Source organism: Synchiropus splendidus, chromosome 10 (assembly GCF_027744825.2).
Source record: "Synchiropus splendidus isolate RoL2022-P1 chromosome 10, RoL_Sspl_1.0, whole genome shotgun sequence".
In the NCBI taxonomy this organism is placed as follows: domain Eukaryota; kingdom Metazoa; phylum Chordata; class Actinopteri; order Syngnathiformes; family Callionymidae; genus Synchiropus; species Synchiropus splendidus.
Window position 1 is genome coordinate 4223023 of NC_071343.1, and position 21093 is coordinate 4244115.

The following is a 21093-nucleotide window of genomic DNA, read 5'->3' on the forward strand; positions in this document are numbered from 1 at the left end:
TGCAAAGCTTCGCGACATTAGACGCTCCCTAGTTTCATCATGAATATCAACAACTGATCCCAAAATGACCAGGAAGTCAAATATAATTTAGCTGGGATAATGGCTGACAAAGTCTGACATCCCTTATTTAACCCATACAAGGCATTGTGGTGCATATCCATCTTTCTTTCTGGTCTCATCCTCCTTTTTTTTATTTCTCAATGATCCCGAAACAATGATTTTGTGATCTTATTATTGTCTAAGAAATGAAGAAATGTTGTGTCGGTGACGTCTTGGCGTGAAAAAAAATAGATCTGACACATATTATTAATGTACGAAAACCCTTCCTTTTCAAACAATGTTACCGTCACTGATCACACGCTTCCATGCGTTCTTTACGTTGGTATGGCTGTTCACCAGTGTATCCACCAGGGGGAGCAGCCCAGAGTCAAAAGTTTAGGACAACAACAAACTCCAAAACAAACATCATGACTGCAAAAGACATATTGATATTGCACAAAAGACGAAGTGTTGTTGGAGGCGGTGTTTGGTGAGGCCGTGAAATATCGCCATTGGAGGACAGAGAACTTCCACCATTGTTATGTCTTCTTCGCGTCTCATTAGAGCTACGTCTCAGGTAGTAACGGCAACACTGCCCCCCCATGGTTTCTGGTGGTACTGCTCTGTTTGGACCCTATCTGTAAGCTTTGAAGAAACGGACAAAAGTAGGGATGAAATGAACACAGAGCACGGACTGAAGGCTCCGCCCATTTGCCCCCCATTTGGTATGTCAACATATACGTGCAGCCCTCTCACCAGTAACAACATGTAGCCCCACTGTGCTAAAGCCATCACAGTTGGCTCCCCTCCGTCTCCCGTCCCTAATATCGAGCCTCTCTCGTTGAAATAATGGATTCTAATTCCTGCCCCCCAGAGTGCATTGATCCACTGGCTGTTGTGTGGAGAAGTAAAATCCTCTATCAGTTTCAATTATCACAGTGATACAGAGAAATGCGCCACAAGCGTTTGTGTGACCTACGCACTGCGATGGTGCAACGCCGCACGAGAGGATCTGCAAATGTGTGTGTGTGTGTGTGAGAGAGAGAGAGTGACTGAGATCAAGCAGCAAAGACGCCTGGAGCTGATTCAGATGAAGCCCTTTGCTTCACCTTCCGGGAGAGGAAATCCACGAGGAGTCACTCTGAAGTTGGAATATGTGACATGAGAGGCTGTGATTTTCAGTTCACACAGCCACGACTTGTGCGCTAATGTACATTCCTCTGGTGAAGGGGAGCTCACGAGGACTGTATCTCTATCATCACTTCAGTTTGTCACGACGTAACTGCCACACTAGTCATCACAATATGGGACTTCAGGACGACAAGTCAGCGCTCAGTAGCTGCTCGAGTCTTGCAGTCACTCATTACTTTCATATATCGGTTCAACTTTCTATTGATATTTTGTGAAACCGACTGAGCTGTGTTGCTGTTGAGAGTCTTGGGCACCTCTGTATTTACGTAAAATGTGAAAGGAAATCGTCCATGCCTTTCTGAGTCAGAGATAATTTCCTGGAGGGGCCTAGCAAATTTAACTTGTACCACCGTCTCGTGTCTTTAAATTTAAAAAAGTAAAACTTATTCTATTCAAATATATTTTAGGTGCAAATGGTGCCCCAAAAGCAAAAGAATAGTAGCATTGGTGAAGAGTGTTTGTCCTTGACCAATCACAAAAAGGGGCGTGGTCAGGGTTGGAGACGCGTGACAAACTTGACCTTTATGAAATAAAAGATATTTCCATGCTCCATGGTGATTGGCCACAGATACAAAAGCATCTCATTAGTCAGGAAGTATGGCGGAGTACAATTGTTTATGAAGGTACATGAGAGAGCTACATAGAGAATATCGCAGATTTTGTGTGTAAAAACTAGTAGATCCTAGACCCAGATGTAGATGGAGCCACATCGGTGCCCAACATGTGACTGTAGTATCATGTCGGAGCTTTACAGGCCTCACCCTTGGTACAGCTGCCCCTCCCCTCACCAAAGCGCCCAAACAAAAGCTACCTGTCATTCAGCACAATGCAACTTTGACAGCAAGCTGAGAGCGGAGTGCATCGTCCATCTGACCTCTCTGGGGTTATTCATATGTCAAAAGATTGCACTCTACCTGCAGACGGTTCACATTGCGAGTGAATCACAAGTTACACGTTGTTCTCTTGTGATCCAAAAGGGCCTCTCAGCTCAGCAACCGCAGACCCAGTCCATCTCCAGGGCAGCGTTGAATCAGGTTTCATGAATAATAGATTGAAATTACTGACAATGACTGTAACTCATTTGCCGTACTTAGCCTCGAACGCTCTCCTATTAGCGAAAAGGTGATACTTAACAGAAGTGTTAAAGATAACACCTGGCGTGTGAACGTCTCCAAATGTTCCCTGTTTAACCTTTAACAATGGAATGAATGCCATCATTCACGTTTTCTGTCTGTTGGTGCCACTGGATTTCTGACGTAACCGAGTCGAGATCCAGCGTTGCCGCTGCCCTCGTGGCTCTTTAAGCGCGGGGAAAGATGACATTTTCATTCATCCATCGCTCTGTTATCCCCTCCAACTATGCTGAAGAGGTGGCACAGACTCCCTCATTGTCTTTGACTTGCCGCTCCACCTGCGGTTCTGTTCCCATCGTCAGGCTGTTTATTTACGCCCGCATGGGTGTATTTTGTTTAAAGGCAACTGAGATAGCCGCTAACATGGCTTGAGCAGTGGCAGGAAAGATAGCGCGGAGGCCATGTTTTCCACCAGTGTCATATTTATCTCCCCGCGAACACCTCGGGTTTTTACGGTCCTTCCACCGGCCTCCATCGGATCACGGCACTTTTATCTTTGCTTTATCTCGGACTATCCATACGGGACCAGTCTCGCTCGGTACACACGGAGGCCGCCATAAATCTGACATCTTGCTCCATGAAGTGTTTCAGGCCAAGGCTCAACAAACAGAGAGGGAGGGCAGGGTGAATAAATAAAGCTAAATAAAAGGGAATCAGGAGGGAGAGACAATTTCTCCGCAGACAAAATGGAGCCCAACTATAAAATATTTACCTCAGCGTCGCTGTGTTTTAGGCTCAGCTGGGAGTCTGTGTGGGCTTGTTGCACGACACACTTTCTCTACTCTCTGACTTTCTTTTTTGGATTGATAGCGTTTATTCCCGCCAGGGCATCGCTGCAACCCAACTGCTTGATTCTCACATTTCACAGCAGTCACTTCCACGTTGAAGAGAAAAAAAATGACATAACAACAAGGATTGAAAATTAAGATCTTTTCTATGGGAGTTTTCACACCACGGGCCAAAATCCATTATACCGCTACTCTGTAGCCCCTCACACCTCTGCCCAGTTTTTTCAGTACTCACTGGGGCCACCGGGGGCAGGATGGGGAGTACAAGCTCAACTATACTCAACTACGTGGAGTTTTCTTCCCCAACAATGGATTATCCATTCAAACCGAGTGCATCCTACAGCTGGATGCCTCTGGAAAAATATCGTACCCTCACTGTGCTAGAGAAGTCCAGACGACATCCACCTCTCCAGAGAAATCCGACCCCATGACCCGGTTCGTTTGTGCTCACATCTCAGGCTTTTGGGAAAAATGGACTTCGAGTCTGAAGTCCCCTAATGCTGAACCAAAGTCACGTTGACGCACCCCACACTCTAAATAGAAATTGGTAAATAGGTACAGATCCACTCTTTGACCCAGATTTTGCATGCACTTGTTGTGTTCCAGAACCTCTGTAGCGGGCTGTGGGTCAACCCGAAATAATGCTGACGTGGAATCGACAAGACGAAAGGGAAAGAGGACGGGGCAAGTCAGGAAGTTAGAGGAGTTAGAGTGAGTGGAAAACTGTTGTTAACCTTCACGAGACGTTACCGAACGCCCCTACCTGCAACACTGTCCTGCTCGGCAGCTTGTAACCAAAAACACCACTTTCCCACCGACACGATTCTGGTTCTGGAGTGTTCTGTATTCTGAACTAGCCCACGTTCATAAGAGGAACGAAAGTGGGAGGGGCTAAAGAGTGCCATTGAAGTAAACAACCCCGCGTCAAGTTGCTCAGATATGTTACTGGGGCTATTTGTCTTTATCCAACATCAAAGCATGCGACGAGGAGGCGTATAAGATGGTAACATCGGACGCATCTGGTATGTAAGGAGTATGTGTGTGTACAGGCGACATGTTTTGCAGATGTGAGCGCTTTCCGAGTTCATGCAGCTGCCAGAGAGAACAGAGCATAAATGGAGTTTAGTTGAACATAATTTCCAGAAATTCCTCGACTTCCTTCCCATTTTGTGAACAGAGCGACAGATGACGTCACAGTTCGCGAGCTCAAACCAACTTTTCAGGTTCGGAACCAGATCATTCCTGTCCGAAACGCTCAAAATTGCATTTTGGAACTGGAACAAAATGGCTGTCAGGGACCTCATTTCTCTCAGCATAGAGGAGGCGCCACCACATCCCCCCTAGAGCAATGCAAAACAATGAACAGGCCTTTGGGTGGCAAGGGGCTGTGCATGCAAAGAGGATGGCATCGCACACGTTAGAAGCTGGGACGTCATGCTACCCGAACATGGAAACAAGGTTTAGCTGAGTCACACTCGCTGACAAAACGGACCACAGAAAAAAGACCCACAACACCAGCTTAGGGGGTTGAATTGACTGCTCAACCCTACCTTCATTGCACTGCCCTGCGCTACCAACACACGCGTACCGCAGCACCGCAGAGAAATTAAGCTGTGCTCCGATGACAGAATTATTTAATTACTGCGTTGTTTCACAGCAAAACTACTGAAACACATTGACTCCGGACGCCGTGTTCCCACATTGATAACCAGACAAATGCTTCCAAGCTTGTTGGGCGCAGCCCGTGTGGTGCAGTATTGTTCGTGTGTTCCACTCTGCTGCCCATGGTATTGTTAAAATAGTTTACTTATATAAAAGTAAGAAAGTTGGGTCGTAGCTGCGAACAAGCCTGAGCCCACACACATCCATTTCTGCACCACTAAAGATCAAGAAAAAGACAAGCAGCGAAAATAGCCGGCGGGTATGTATTGTACAACCTGCTTATGTATGTGTGCGCGCGCTCTGATATGTCAGTTTATCAAGCGCAGCGATTTTTCACTCTTGGTCAGCCAACTGTGGACACGTTTTTAAACAGCTACCTGATTTACATCAACATTCGCTGCAGGACAGAGCGCAAACCTCTCGGTTAATCATTGCAACTTATTTGTCAACGTCTCGGTGCCTTTCTTGTCTGCCAAACACCAGTCGTCGCCTCCATATTGGGCTGCGCGGGACACGGACATTTGTTATTCCCAGCACCATGTGCGCAGCGGACTGTGCCCAGAAATCCAGCAATACGTTCGCGCAGGACAAAACAAACACATTCCTGGACGCACGGCGGGTCCAACGTAACCCCACGTCAAAGAAGACAAACAGCAGCGGCGGCCTCTCCATGTGGCACGCCAGCGTACCCAGCCCTGGCACCATATGGGCCTGCCATTGTTGACAAAACAGCCGAGGGACATTAGCGCTGCGCATTAGCATATATGGAAAATGCTCGAACAATTGCTATGCTTGTGCCTTTCTCTCCAGCAAATAAAAGTGCCATCATCAATCCGCTTCCAGTGCCTGGAGGTGCGTTCAAGAGGATTTGTAAAGTCATCCATTTCTTGTCATTTGAAAATGACACATAAAGCCGACGAGCGCTGGAGGAAATCCCATGGCTCACTTACCTAGCTGCAGCTCCATGTTGCTAATCTTGTTTTCTGAAGGAAACAGGATCTTTGGTGGCTTGTCGGTCAGAGGAGCTGCAACAGAACAAAGAGAGTGATTAAATAAAGTTTTTTTTAAAGAAGCAATTACAACTTTTTGGCCACTTATTCCTTTGCATACATTTTTGCATTGACTCTTGATACATCACTCACATTACACTGTAATGATTCCATAATAGCCGTAAGGCAGGATAAATAGAACAAAGAACACTTAAACACAGGTTTTCAGTGTAATTTGGAGGCTATTTCCGAGTCACAGAGGCCAGCTGGTTCATTCAAAATTTCATTCACATTTTTACTTTCCTTCCCTCAACCACTCTGAAACCATTTTCTCCTCAGTGTATCACTCTTCAACGTGTACACAGACTCTGTCAAAATTCAATGGACAGTAGGGCTGCACTGAATCGTCACCATTATAATCTACTACTAAACCAGTCGACGGGTCCAATAGTTGTGATGTCATCGCTCCGAAATCGCTGGGAATACGAAACCACATCGAAAGTATGGGACAATATCACAAAGGAAACATCAAAGGACACATTCCTTGCACACCACATTTTGAACAACTAAATTCAACTAACATTTCAAAACAAAACTGAACACTATTTAAGCATTAAAATAAGTTACATAAGACCGGTGCAAGACCGGTGCGTGTGGTGGGTGTGGCTAATATTACGATGCGCTCCATAGTCTGGAATTTACGGTTGTAACCTTCACTGAAGTTAGCAAGTACTCACACATACAAGACACCTTCTTCCGTCAGTTCCCAAGTGAGTTGTCCACCTGGCCACATCTGTCCTCTTCCTGTCCACCTTCACCACCTCAGTGTTTGTCTTCTTCTTCTCAAACATTCTTGGCTCAACACTCAGCGTGTCCAAAACATTGTTGCCTCCAAACATCTCCCCTCTGACACACTGATCTTGTCAGTCCCAAAGACAACCTCAGTCTTCATCTCGGTCTCTTCTCACTCCTGACTCCTCAGTCTCTATACGTGCGAGTGACTGCACTCTCTTCTTCACCTCCTTCATCTCGCTCTGAGTCCCTGCTTTTTTCCCTCACGACTGTCTCTCTATGACCACATTAAAGACACTAATCATCCATGAACACACTAGTCCACAACACTACATCAGAGTCGCTTCGACTTTATCCCCTGAGTTCATGCAGCCTGTCCATTTCCTTTGAAGGCACACGACTCCACGGGCCTTGCGATCCGTTCATTCACCCTGCTTTTTTTTTTTTAGTTCTCCCTAAATGAAGCACTGTAATGCCACGAGCGTTGCACCATTTAATCTACATCAGTACGACGCATGTGAGGAGCCACAGCGGAGCGTCTGAGTGTCTCAGTGAGAGGGAGCAGCAGATGCTCTAATGATGCTAACCATCCATACGGTGGATGTCAGACCTGCTGCTGAAGTACTGAGGGGGACGCCGCTACATCAGGGAGTTGACTGTCGTGAAAGCAAAGTTGTGTACTGCCAGGGAGGTCGCACACTCCAGCGTGGAAGGGCCACCGCCACATCAAACCGTTGAGCATGAACATAAAGCACACCGAGACAAATCAGGGCGCAAACAAGCCCCGCCTCCTCTGCCGGCAGTCTCCGCCTCCAATTGCAACATTGTGATGACTAGTTTAACTGTCAACCATTTTTCAACGTTATTGATCTTTGTAGCGCTGAAGAAGAAGAGATGTTTTAGGCAGAGGCAAGGTAACTGGTTCTTCACATTTCCTGGATTTCATACACTGTGACATTAATATTCAGGGTAGCACTCATTCTGAAATCACTACTAATTCACCAGTTTACACGGTGGATTTGTTACAAGCAAACTCAACCATGAGGTTGATGTTTTCATCTGCTTGATTTAATTGAAAGCCACTTTGCTCACAGCCACGAGTCAATGTTTCATGTTAGCTTGTCGCTAATTCCATTTCATTTCATTATGGAGGGTCACCGCCACCACAGTCGTGAAATTAAAGTCAGGAAAATGAGAATAACAAGGAGGAAAATCACTTCCTCCGGTTGTCCAATGCTGCGATTATCGTACCTGAGTTTAGTAGAGTTTTATTTGGGGTGGAGGGGAGGGTTGGCGCTGCTTTTGCTTTGTGTACCTCCTTGTATCATGAAACCGCGTCAGTAGCGCTGACTTCTGGCAGCGACGGTAAAGGGTAGATATGCGAGTCTCCATATCAACCCTGCGTGCGTTCCAAGCCCCTCGCTCATGTCGTCGCATGAGAGGGGGAACCATTGAAACACCTGCATCAAAACATGCATCAACATGAAACACGGGAGGCTGACGTGAAGGAGACACTTGCACGGTTGCGTGAATGGAGAAGCGAGAAGTGGAGAAGTGCCATGATGTGTCTCTAGCTAAAAGACATCTTGTTTTTTTGGTCCCTTAGATCAAAACTATTCAACTCAGAAGTCATTTCTTCCTTTTGTGTTGCCGGCTCCAGCCACAAAGGGCAAAAGGTGGGGGACGAACCTGGTCAAACACCTTGTACAACTAGAATTTTTGGGAGGAAACTGGAGTTCTCAAAGGGAAGACAGGAACAGAGAGGCTCGCCATCAAACGCCCCATGTTGGGAAGGAGTAGCGTCTCTGAGGTGATCCAAATTTAAGGGGTTAGAATGTGCACCTTGCTAAAACGGAGGAGTGAGAAACTTTCTGCCTATTTGTGCAGCGCGCAGGAAAAACAAGTCCAGAGCGCGCGCGCACGCGCTGGTGCGGTAATGAGGGCAGCCACTAATTTTGCACTTCCTGAACAAGCGGTGTATGAAAAAAAAAAAGAGTTATTGAATAAAACAGAGGCTCTAATCCCAGCAGCACACTTTTCAGGCACATCTAATTATTTTGTGGCGAATTTGCAACGGTGGCTTTTTTTAGGACACTGTGTTGCCCAACCTTTCCGTTGCGATGTTTCCTCAGAGTGTCCTCAAAACGCTCCCTTCTCTATCCTTATTACAAGGCCGTACTAACAAGCTGCTTCGGTCTGTTTCGGAGCGCTGCGGTTGCAGTCTAATGCCAGCCATCTTGCTGCACTCCCGGCTGACTGGACCTGTGAGTTTTGTTCCTCTAAAGCAGACCTGGGCAAAGTGTGGCCCGGGGGCCATATGCGGCCCGATGCCTGTATTTGCGTGGCCCTTTTGATGTCAGACTAAAACTACAACTGTCATTTTTTGGTCTTTATATTTTTAGTCATCACCACCGCTTCAGCAGTAAATAGAGATGGTTTTCACTGGGCAACATGCTGAATTACTGTTTGTGTTTTGGGCTGTACGAATCATTCTGATCGTGAAAAACATTTGGAATTTTATCGACTTCCAAAAGGAGAACAATGTCAGAAGTTGCCGGAAGAAAGGAGGCGCTTGTGGTTAGCGAAGCTGAACCAGGACATTCGTGGCAAAACTGCGGATAACATCTAAATATTTTGCAAAAAGTATAGCCGAAATGACTATTCATTTGTATTATATTGCTGTGGAAGAGAATACACTGGACTTTTATCAGAACATATATATTGATGCCACCACCCACAGTTTTCAGAACGTTCCCTTAAAAAGCTATCTCACACACTCACACACACAAAATACTTGAGCACAAACTAAAATACTGTAGCACACAAACAAAACAAAATGAAACGTCACATTCTCATTTAAGGTGCAAATGTTGTCGATGACTTGGTGTAACAGTTTCCAGACCCATCCGCACACCATCTGGTTATACGCCTCCAAACTCGGGTGACATTTCAGGTCCTCACCGCTGGATGGAATAGGCAAGAAAAACAGGTCACTGACGACATCAGGATACGTCACCGACGGCTGACTGTCCTGGACTCGTACGGGTCTGAACCACCAATAAAGCTCAACTTTTCCAAGTGTCGCGCATTTTCATGTTCATTAAGTCCCTCTCTGCATGTCCTGGCGCTCCTATCCTGTTTCTGTTTTTTTGTTTTTGCGTTTTTCTATCGCAATCCATTCACATTCTATGGGGGTGTTTCCAAGAGTAGCCAACATGGCGGCTTCTGGGTCGGACGACCTGCCGTGAAAACCCTCCATAGCATGTTCTTGTTTTAAGACTAAAATTTCATTGGCCTTTTTTGTGTGTTTTTCTTGCTCCTCAAAATACACTGAAGGAATAGTGAAAATATTTTTGGAAATAAATTGCCTTTTTATCTGCAACGACAGGTCCATAGTCATGTCGATTTATGTCCAAATTAAAATGCATATGAAATGAAATATTTCAATATCTACACTTCTTAACATCCTTACTTACATTAAATATTTTTAGGTTCATTTTGTTCTTGTTCCTTAAGCCTGTATTTTGGATTTTTTTCCGTCATGTTTTGCAGCGATCACTACAAAACATGACGGAAACACTTACAGTTTAGGAAACTGAATCGCCCACCTCTGCTTTAAAGTGTGCGGCTGCTTGATAAACAGCTGCGTGATAAGACATTTAACTGGAGCTGTCAGAGAGGAGTGTTGAGGCGAGGAGAGAGTTCAAGGTTTGGAAGGAAGGAGAGGGACGGCGCTGCTTCTCTGAAGCACCTGCTGGTGTGTCAACAGGACGGAGGCGCTCGCCGACATCCATGAGAGAGGGGCGGTCACGGGCTTTTAGGCACAACTGTTTGCATTGTTAATAGGTAATCACGGCGCACAAATTACACAGCAGAGTGATACAATTTTAATTACATATCAAGCTGCTGTACATAATTACACAATGAGTGATCCTATAGCTAATTATGCGCCGGGCAAACAAACGAGGACGAGCCGGGTCGGCCTATGGGACGGAGATAAGACAGGAGGAAAGGAAGGAACCAGCGGCAGGGAGGAGGATCGGAGGAGACAAAGGAAAGTGCTGTCATTTTCAGACCCACATTATCTTTACTGTGGAGGAGCCAACATATCGGCGCTCAGAATGAAGATGATGCAGGAAAACAGAAAGATCGGGTCGTGTTCGGGACATAACGCATGAACCGCCCGAGTGACAGAAAATCCTCTCCCCTTCGTGATGACACATTCAGCAGCACCATGGTGTAAGACAGAGGGAGAGATAAACCTCTACTTCACTGGAGACTGAGGTTAAAACCATTTTAAATGACGCCGTCACTGGTTGTCCAACCTGGACGAGAGCATCTCTCCCAGTAATTTCTACCTCAGAAGTGGGAACTTTGCCCGACCCTTTCAAAGAACATGGAGTTTATCGCAGGATGACTGTACAGCAGAGACGCCCAAAAGTCTCAAGTCTTTGGTCAGATGTCTCAGTCTGACCAGGTCTTTATTTCAGGACTCTCAAAATGTGGTCGCAGCCCGGCTTCAGAGGAGAGGAAGCCTGAAAAAACTGCCTGGAGTTCAGCTAGATATGACCGTAAATAAAACCTTCAAGCTGTATCTGTGAGTTGGTACCAAAACTTTTTTCACGACCTCCCACGTTCTTTTGAAAGATATTAAGACACAAAGAACTGACACCAGGCTCTGGTCTCTGATACAGTGGCCCCTAACCCAATAAACTCCGGAACACTTCAATGACTCATGATCTTGGGAGGACTCCTCTAGTTTTACAGCACATATCAGTGAGGAGTTTGTTAGAGGCCTGTCATGACCTGTCATGACCTACATCTAGATCAGGGGTGGGCAATGGGATTTCCGATGGGGCCACGTTAAATACTGCGACTGTGGAAAAAAAAAATCCTCAATTTAACTAATTTTTTAAAACTAAAATTTGATTAAAGGAAGGAAATACGAAGAAATTAAACAATGTCAATACATGTTAAAATATGTAATTTCATTATACATTAATTCATATGTTTTATTGAAAGATTGTAAATATGAATCAGAACAATAGGAGGGTCACTATCAAGAAAAAGAGACATAAAATGGGGAGAAAAAATGAAGACCTGAAAACATTCTGCGATTTTCTGACGAGAGATTGTGCTGGAATATTAGCCACACCCACTGAATCTGAGAATGAAAATAGATCTTGCTCGTACATAAGCGGCAGCGGTCTATAACCCGCTGGTGCAGTGGTGCTGTCTGCACCGTAGAAAGGTCAGTGGTGCACCAGGCTTAAAAATGCATGAGGATCACTTCTAAACTAGTTCGGAAAATGGGTTCCAGCATGGAGACTGACAAACTCAGTAATGTTCTGAACTCCTCGCATCTTTTATTCACATTAAAGTGCTCAAAATGTGCGGTTTTTGCCCGTGTGTCCAAAGACACCACAGCCGGTCTCAGCTGCTGCTTCTCGTCTCCGGTCCTCATCGCCTCTGTGGGTGGAGCTGTGGACACGGGGCGAAAACAGTGCATTTTGAGCACTTTAAGGTCAATAAAACACCTGTGATGTCATCCGTTTGATGAGACGAGGCTCAACATTTTTGGAAGGATGAGGCTGTTTAGCCTGTAAAAATCCATATGTTAGCCGCGTCATTGTATAAGCTGCAGGGTTCAGACCGCGAGGAAAAAGTAGCGGCTTATAGTCCGTAAATTACGGTAACTAAGATGAAAACTTGCGTCGATACTCGAATGAAAAATCTTTGGCTCTGAACAGATGAGGGCCATGCTAATACAGTTAAAGGGCCACACGCGGCCCCCGTGCCGTCTGCTAGCTAGTGAGCCAACACGGCTCAGGTAAGAACTATTCACTTTCATGATCCATTTTCAACCAACAATTCAACACCTACATATATGTTGCGTCTCAACATCAGACAGTCTCACTCAGTGAACCCTGCTTTACTGGACCAGAGTTTGGACTTTAGAGTCTCTCTGCTGCCAAACATCCGAATCATTGAAGAGCAATACATTGGTTTGACATTCGTATGTGGTGCTACATTTATACACAAAGCAATGTCTGTAGCACGAACGGAAACCCACTCACATTAGCATTCGTAAATGCCTCTTGTGTAGGTTTGGCGATCCCTAATCCAATTTCCTGGAGTCAGATGTTGGAGAGCAGATGTTGGCGAGAAGGCAGACTAATCGTGACAACATGGGTGAAGTGGTTGCCACTTAATTCCCCGAAATCAATCTATGAAGGAAGCAGATGCCCAAATTCACCGCAGGTGTTGGCAAGAAGCGATGTGTGCATCTTCATAAAAGACGGAATTGAATATCTGATGTGTAATATTAGGGTTAAATAAGAGTCGCGTGAGAGTCAGTGTGGAGAAGGCTCCGCTGCCATCGCTGAATAGGAGGGGTGACCTCATTCACCCAGTTTCATTTGGAGCCCGTATCCCTTTCATCGCGTCAAAACAACATCGGTATTGTCGCACTCGTACCCCCCAAAATAGAACAGGGACCAGGCAAAGGCAGAGGGATGAAGGAGGGCTGTTCTGCACCAACTGTGTCTGCTCTTACGGAAACTAAACACGAATCATGAGCGCTGGTACCAGGCCAGGAAGGCAGGGTTATTCCTGGAGCACGGCTTCAGAATCAGGAGTGAAGCCGAAACAAGAGTTGGAGGTGCAAATTGCTGGGTGGTGAAAACTCAGCTGCGTCTGTCAACTTCATCAGACGGAAAAGCCTGTATTCGTCTGCTGTCGCTCGTGCCTGGTGAGCTCGGGTGGTGTTGTGCTGGAGCCTATTCAATGGGGAACAGCGGGCGACCAGACCGAGGCTAAGTGCGACCCACTGCCTGCACTTATCCAGCTCCCAGGAAGTCACTGTGGAGCTGAGCATGTGAGAACATTCCATGGTGTTCTGACGAGGTCTATACTTCAGACACACACAAATCTTTGAAAGAAAGCATTCATTTCCTTTCAGCACTATTTTCCCCGTTCATTTTTCAATTCCTCCTCCCTTCCATATAATGTATATTCTTTGATCATATTTCATCAAAATTATTTTTTCTTATTCATTTTTGAATTTGTTATTTACACACGTGATGAATATTGATTGATATATCCTGCCTTTTTTCACACCTTTGATGTTGTTATTTACATTATCTTGCATCAGAGACATGCTTCTTTTATTCACAGTGTTTTCACAGTATTTTCCAAATATTTGATGGCTCCTCACGACATTGTTTTTTATATGACTTCTAAAACATGGCTGACAGATCGGTGGATAAACATTCCGACACTTCAGTCAAAGTCAAAACTCACTCTCATAGAAATTATGAATCACATTCATAAACTACTGGTGTTGGGAGTTTAATGAGTTAATTATGATCGATTAATTACAACATTATTATGATTAATAATTACAACAACAAAAAAAACATTTAATTTAATTTATCAGTTTTCTCTCCAGACAACAGGGAACCTTTGTCAGTGCAGGAGTTCCTGCTCCACTGATCCCACTGATGCACCAGACACGTGGCAGCGAGGATGAGAACAACAACAACAAACATGGAGGAATCATCCCCGAACCAAAGCAAACAAAAGCATCTGTTTGCTTTGGTTCAGGGAGGTTTTTCAATGCACAACGGCCAGGGTTTCCACCACCAAAATTCTTATAAAATTGAAATTCTTCTACAAATATTTTCAAGACATTAAAAGAGCTTTAGTTGAAATAAGGTGATGCAAAATGAACAATATTTTGTTGTTTAAATGTATGTATGGCTCCATCATTTGATTCAGTCATATACCAAATTCATTCACATTGAAAAATGTAGCTTCTTGCGGGAAATATTCTTATACCATTAAACTGAGATTAATTGAGATTAATAGATCACAAATTCTCCAGTTAACTAGATTCACTTAATTTTAATGGAATCCCACCCCTACAAACTCCACAAACTGCACTAAAGTCCTTGCAGTTCGAGGTAGAACCACCTACTTACAGGGTTGGGAGGTGGAGAACAATTGCATGTTCTCAGGTCTGATGCCTGAATAATCTCCATGGAAACTCTCCCAAGCCCTTGTTGACAGAATTGTTCTGCTACTACCGCAACATATGCTTCTATTAACTGCATTCAAACAAAAGACATCTGTTTAATGCGGCGTACACTTGTGCAGAAACGGAGTCTAATATGCGGCACCTGACATTTTAATGGCTGTTATTCAGCATGTCGGGAATGATAAATCTAACAGTGGAAATCTGCTGTGTTTAAAAGCTCAGCTGCTGAGCCGAAGCGGTTTGATACTGAACACAACGGAGGGAGACTAGAAGAGGAAGTTAGGGCGACAGTCAGAGACGCACTAAAGCACAAAGCCTTGGTAAAAAAAAAAGGAGCATTATCGATCATGGCGATTCTGTCGAGTCAGCCATTGTGGCTTCACATACTTGTGTGTCGCTGCGGAGAGCGTTGCCATCATCAAATCCAATAATCTAAGTGATGCGCCTCCGAAAATAGAAGCGCTTGTCCTCCTCTCAAAGTTTAACAAACCCTTAATTACACCTTTAAAGTGCAGCGCTGGCTGCCCACACACTGGAAACAGTTTCCCTCCGCCGCACCAAGACGGTCTTCATTACCGCAGCCAGACACAAGGGAAGGATTAGCACTCGCACAGGTGGATAAAGTACATTTCCTCCTGTCTTCAAAAGCTACAATTAAGCAGCTGCGGAACATGAGAGTCCTTGAAATGAACGAGGAGCACTTGCAACCGTCTATTGTTTTCGGATTATTGAGCAGACTGAGGTGACGGGGACCAACACCTTCGCGGGAGGAACGTGGATCTCATTACAGGTGTTTGGTCGCCCGGCGATGTTTGTAGCAAGCGATGCTAACATTCTTGAGGTTGGTCGGCAGAACTTTTTTTTTGGAAGACTTTTTTGACTAAAACCGTGACTCTAAATCAGTGAGGGGGGATTACATTTCCTGAAGGGCCACAGCAGAAAATGTGACAGTTGTGAGGGGCCACCATGAAAAGAAAGACAGCCATGACAACAAAACACGATGGAAAAATATCCAAAATATATACTTAAGTAACAAGGACTAAATGAACCCAAGGAGATGAAATACCTAGTGAAATATTTCATTTCATATTCACTTTACTATGATTATTACTTTCACTATTTAAATAAAACTATGGTCCAGACGTTCAAGATAAAAAAGTCAATTTATTTCAAAATCTCTTTTCAGTATTCCTTCAATGTGTTTTGAGGAACAAGAAAAACCCAAAATGGTCAATGAAAAGAGGAAATTTGTAGTCTCAAAACAAGAACATGCTATATTTACTGCTGAAGTGGTGGTGCTGACTGAAAGAGACAGAACAAAAAAACTGAGGACATATTAGTTATAGTTTCAGTCTGACATCAAACGGGCCACAGAAACACAGGCATCAGGCCGCATATGGCCCGCGAGCCGCACTTTGCCCATGTCTGCTCTAAATGAAAGATAAATCCCTAGTTTCAGACTTTATAATTATTTAACTTTAATTTATTCTGTGGTTTGAGTTGATTTACTTTGTTCATTTCATCCTGAAATATATAATTCAAAGTGATTCATACAGTCGTATTTTTGTACACTGATTTATTCTGTGATTTCAGCAATCTACATTCAAACCTCAGTCTGAGTTGGATCTGAGACTCTCAGTAAACAGAACAAACAAAGGCAATTCTCCCCATTAAAACGAAGGGAAATGCAATGAATGGCACAAGAAAAAGTGATCTAGCCCTTGTGTTTTTACAGCTTGGTGGCTGACTGAACAGTTTGACTGTCAGCATCAAGAGCACCATCCGGCCCATGGAGGGGTTTTTACACCCTAAAACCTGCATGCCACGTCCATCTGAGGGCCAGCATACACACGTTCCTCAGTGCTAAAAAAAAAGCTTGGCCAAAATTTCAGCTCGAAACCAAGCTGCTTCTGGAATGAATATGGAGGGAAACAAGCCTCAAGATACATGTACTTGAGTGGAGTATAGTCTATACATGTTTGCGCTTCTTTTCATGGCAGGTTGCATGTAAGATTTTCCAAAGTAGAGAGTGAATCTAAATTTGGAGCGTATGTATGGTCGTGTCAAACTAAAGATGGAGGACGACCATCTTGTGAAAGGGCTCAGCTGTTCTCTAAAGATACAGTCGTCCCAAACTTGCTGCGCTACTCCAGTTGGTGATGGTTCTGGGTGACAAGATGGCCTCCCTCCCCTCTGCCGGGGGAGGGACTTGTGAAAACATGGCCGAATTGCAGCCCAGCGGAAGCATATTAAAGCATTAAAGCATCCGAACCATCAGCTGGTGAGTTGCTAGAAAGCGCTACGATAAACTTCTCTTCACTTCTGCAGACATCACTGCGAATCAAAGCCAATACCGGAAACTCTCTGAGCAACTTTGGTCTTCCGTCACAACCATCTCACCAACGCTAACTCCCCCCACCCCAGAATCACTGGAAGGTAAAAGTAAAATGGCCCGACACAGTGTTCTCTGACAGGCGAGCACAAACAACCCTGCCACCACACGCGACTCGCCCAGTCATCTCTTCTTCAAGTCTGCCACACATATGGCGCCGTGAACTCCGAGTTACTCGGCGACTGTTCAGCCTTACAGTTGCCAGATGCTCGCTTCTCAGCGAGTTCTTACTTGGAACAAAGAGCGGCTTTAACAAAGCAGTTGTGTTTGTTGCCCAAGAAATCTCAGAATGTGGTCTTACAAGGAAGGAACGGGGAGAGTTGTCGTGTGCACAGGAGGTAGCTGCGTGTCTCGTCGGTCTGCTTGGCAGGAGAGGATGCATGACTGGTGTTCAGAAGCCTTGTGTGTCTCAACTGTGTGAACTCAAGCATACTTATTTAATGTCATTCCAGGAAGGAGAGGGGCATGTACAAAGAGCAAAAACAGACAGAGCGAATGGGAGCGTGCTGGGTGTTTGTTTGCTCTTTTCCAGGGTTGTGCATCTGTTGTTTTACTAAAACCAGGAGCGGCACAACAGACTGGGAGTTTCATGACAAACACTGCACGGCTTTTCTCTTCATACAAAGTGTAGGTCGACACAATTGACGGCTTCGTGACGATATTTTTAAAAGTACTGAAGCGCTGAGAAGAGAATTCAGTCTGCGGCCCACGTCAGTAATGAGCTCCGACATGCTCTGACTGGGTTTCAAAGATACCAACATGGGGTGATAGTCAGCGGGGATGCAGTTGCATTCCAGACCAGCTGGAGGCGATGCTACGAAGCCTGGTCCAGGCTGCAATGTTGGGAGCTCCAATATTCCAAGCTGCAACTGATAAGCAACTGGGTCGATTAAGATAAATTATTATCACCCGTTTATTCAACTGAAAAGAAAAGGCTAAAACAAGGGAGTGTTATTCAACTTCCAGTGTCTTTGGTAGACATCTGTTTTTATTATTCTATTAAAAAAAAGAAAAATCTGAAACAAAAATAGAGTAAATTAAATGCTATAATAACTAATATTTCATACATTATTAAATGGCCGTCAATATATAAACTCAGAAATATGTGGGAATGTTGATGAATGCAAACAAAAAACAAACAACTAATAATTATATGGAAATGTGTTTGAGCTGATTAAATGGTGACAAAGAAACAAAAAGAAGAGAAAATGGAAAAGAAAAGAAACGGAAAGTATTTACATGAATCCGACATAAACTTGAAATGGCATTAAATTGTAGGGATTAGTGTTAGGAACAAGAAATAAAAAATGCCAATGTGTTTAAAAAGAAAAGTGTGTTAGAGCTGATTAAAAGATGACAAAGAAATAAAAACAGAAAAATGTAAAAGAAAAGAAGTGGAAAGTATTTAGATAATGGCATTAAACTGTTTCAAGGGTGAACTAATGCGTGAAAACAAAATGGAACAGTAAAATAAATACACAGCTGGACATATGACACTGGAACACAGAACATTCTACTCAGACTGGACCTCACGAGGGCCGGATAAACACTGTCAGAGGGCCACACTTTGGCCAGGTCTGGTCTGAAAACACAGAGACTATGCTTCAGTGTCCTTCTCTCCCCACTAGATGGCACATTCCAGGTACATTATCGAGGTGTTGTGTGTTTTGCTCTATTCTAGAACCCTTGTGTGAATAAACAAGATGAAGAAAGGAGAGAAAACACAATGACCTTCATACATACATCGCTGCCTCCTAAAGCCTTTTCATGTCAAGTTGCCCGTATGAGGCGATAAAAACAACAACACTAATGCTGTCGTTCACATGATGCAAAGAGAATCTTCGGTTCAGACAGAAGCCACATGAATATCAAGCAGATAAACCTGCGCTGGGAGACGACGGAGCATGAGCTTCCCCATCGTTGCCAAGCTCGGTGGGACACCCACGAGGCGAAGCCCGAGTGGCCTGATGTCCATTCTGTTCGAGCAGAAGGACGTGGCTCTCCCGGCCGACGGCAGGCCAGCAGCGGAGGGGACGGATAGACACCTGGGGGTGGATTAGCACTGCGCGCCATCTTACTAACAGCGTGAGCGGCGTCGAATCCGAGCGGACGGGGGTTTTATGTACGACGCATTTAGCATATGGCTCAAATGGTTCCAGGTGTGTCCAAACGCAGCTCCGCCAACTGGCCGCCTGACGTGACAAATATAGGTCTGAGGTGTCTCCTGATGCGAGTGAGGAACTGCACAGACAGGCGTCATGCCGGGACTCACCTCAGTGCCATCTGCTCCATCGGGTCACTCTGACCCTTTGCTACGCTAGCAACTGCTCCGCCATGTGAGCATTCGATTTCAACACCTGAACTATGGTTTGACATGGCTTCTCTGGGAATCCCAGCAGGGTCACTTTTATGCGCTGCATCTTTCATGCCGTGTCAGAGTGGGACTCACTTCTGAGGAGGCTGTCTGAAAGGTTGCCAAGAGAGCAAGCTGTGTGGGGGACCCACAAGGATACTGGGTACTACCCAGTCAGAACTGAAAGATTACCGCTCATTTAAGCAACTGAACTACCGGACAACAGCACTTCGTGATTCATATGTTCTTGTCCAATTGGGAGACACATTCAGTATGCAAGTCACCAGACATGATAACACAGTACCGGCCCGTTCCGGGAAACAGCCAGCCAAGCTAAAAGTGAAAGCTCTCATTTCCCAGGCACTTGAGCTCTCGAGCTTTTAGGTTGCAACCGAAAGACCATAGATACATGCACCTGAAATCAGTTTTCTCAGCTGGATATCTGAAATATTCCGTCGAGACAAGGGCCCTATAGGGAACTATTTTAGTTCTAAGAACAGTCCTCTTATTGGCTCAGTTATCCCTAAAGGGTGGAAGCAAGAATGTGGGCTATTCATTTGAGTAAGGGCACGGCCACCAGGAAGGAATTTAAACAGTACATGACAAGTACACTTGACTTTAAAGTCCAAGTTTGACAAGGCAAAGTCCTTCAGTTCCATTCGCCATCGCTTTGTTATAGTGACTGCTTTCACGTGTTGCAGAGGTGAGGGGAGGCCAGCTCCAAGATGAAAGTGTTCTTGGAATATGGGACTTCATTTTTAGCTCCTGCTGTGCGAATGTGGATTAAAACAGTCATGTTCCTGAGAAGGTTCTTTTATAGCAAATGGCCCCTGATAACATTCCTCAGTGAGATCAGGAGGTTGTGGGTGAAGCCTGTCGCCCCATGCGACGGGAATTGTTTCAAAAAAGGAATAGGTTTGTTGTGGTCACCAGAGAAAAGTTGTTCCGTTGTTTGCGTCAGCCACAAAAATATCCACAATAGCTCCCACAAGATTGGCGTCCGCGCTTCCGCTCCTTGATGTTGCCACTGCAGAGCGGACGATCGATAACGCACAACACGAAGAAGCAGCACTCTCGCCCGGCTCTCACAATGCCGCACACATTTAGAAAAATTAAAGTGTTCTCACAGCACGGCGCCCGGCGGAACTCGACATCGATCCCATTTCCACCAAAAAAATGTAAATAAGTCCGAGTATGAAAAAGTGGCCCTGTTAGATCTGAAAATCATTAGAGCGTGCTTTTTTTCGGAAGCCACGTGAGGCTCCTCTCTCGCCGCTCTCCAAGACAGATGGAGATCATTACACTCTCCCTCCGCATTTCTCCCTCTTTTTCTGCCTCCCTCAACACCTTTTCCAATCAGTCACATCTAAACCACGGCTGCTACTTCTCTCACCTTTTCGCTCATCCTTCAAATGTCTCGCGCGCAACCCCTGCGCTCACCTCATCTCAGTACATGGATTCATATCGGGGAGCTGGAAACTGCATCGGAGCCTGACAACATTAACAAGTAGTTCATCATTATTGCAGAAGAAGTGATGACAAATGAGGACATGGACTTCTGTAAGAGAGAATGATGAGAGGCAGCCCGTCTCTCACAGCTCGGTCACATGCCATATGTCACACGCACGCAAACACACAGGCTATTTCTCTGTCTCTCTGAAGGGTCCGAACCTGATCATTGCAGTTTCTCTTCTTATAATGCTACAAATGTTTCAA

The 21093-nt window shown here is 45.0% G+C and overlaps 1 protein-coding gene across 4 annotated transcripts in view; it reads right to left on the bottom strand.

Annotated features, from left to right (window-relative positions):
- The window catches only part of il1rapl1a (interleukin 1 receptor accessory protein-like 1a), a 196137-nt gene that overhangs the window by 56712 nt on the left and 118332 nt on the right, over nt 1-21093 (bottom strand). For all 4 annotated transcript variants that reach the window (XM_053877231.1, XM_053877229.1, XM_053877230.1 and 1 more), the window contains exon 6: nt 5764-5838. In XM_053877231.1, the coding sequence (XP_053733206.1) occupies nt 5764-5838 (75 nt within the window). The remainder of the gene's footprint in view (nt 1-5763; nt 5839-21093) is intronic.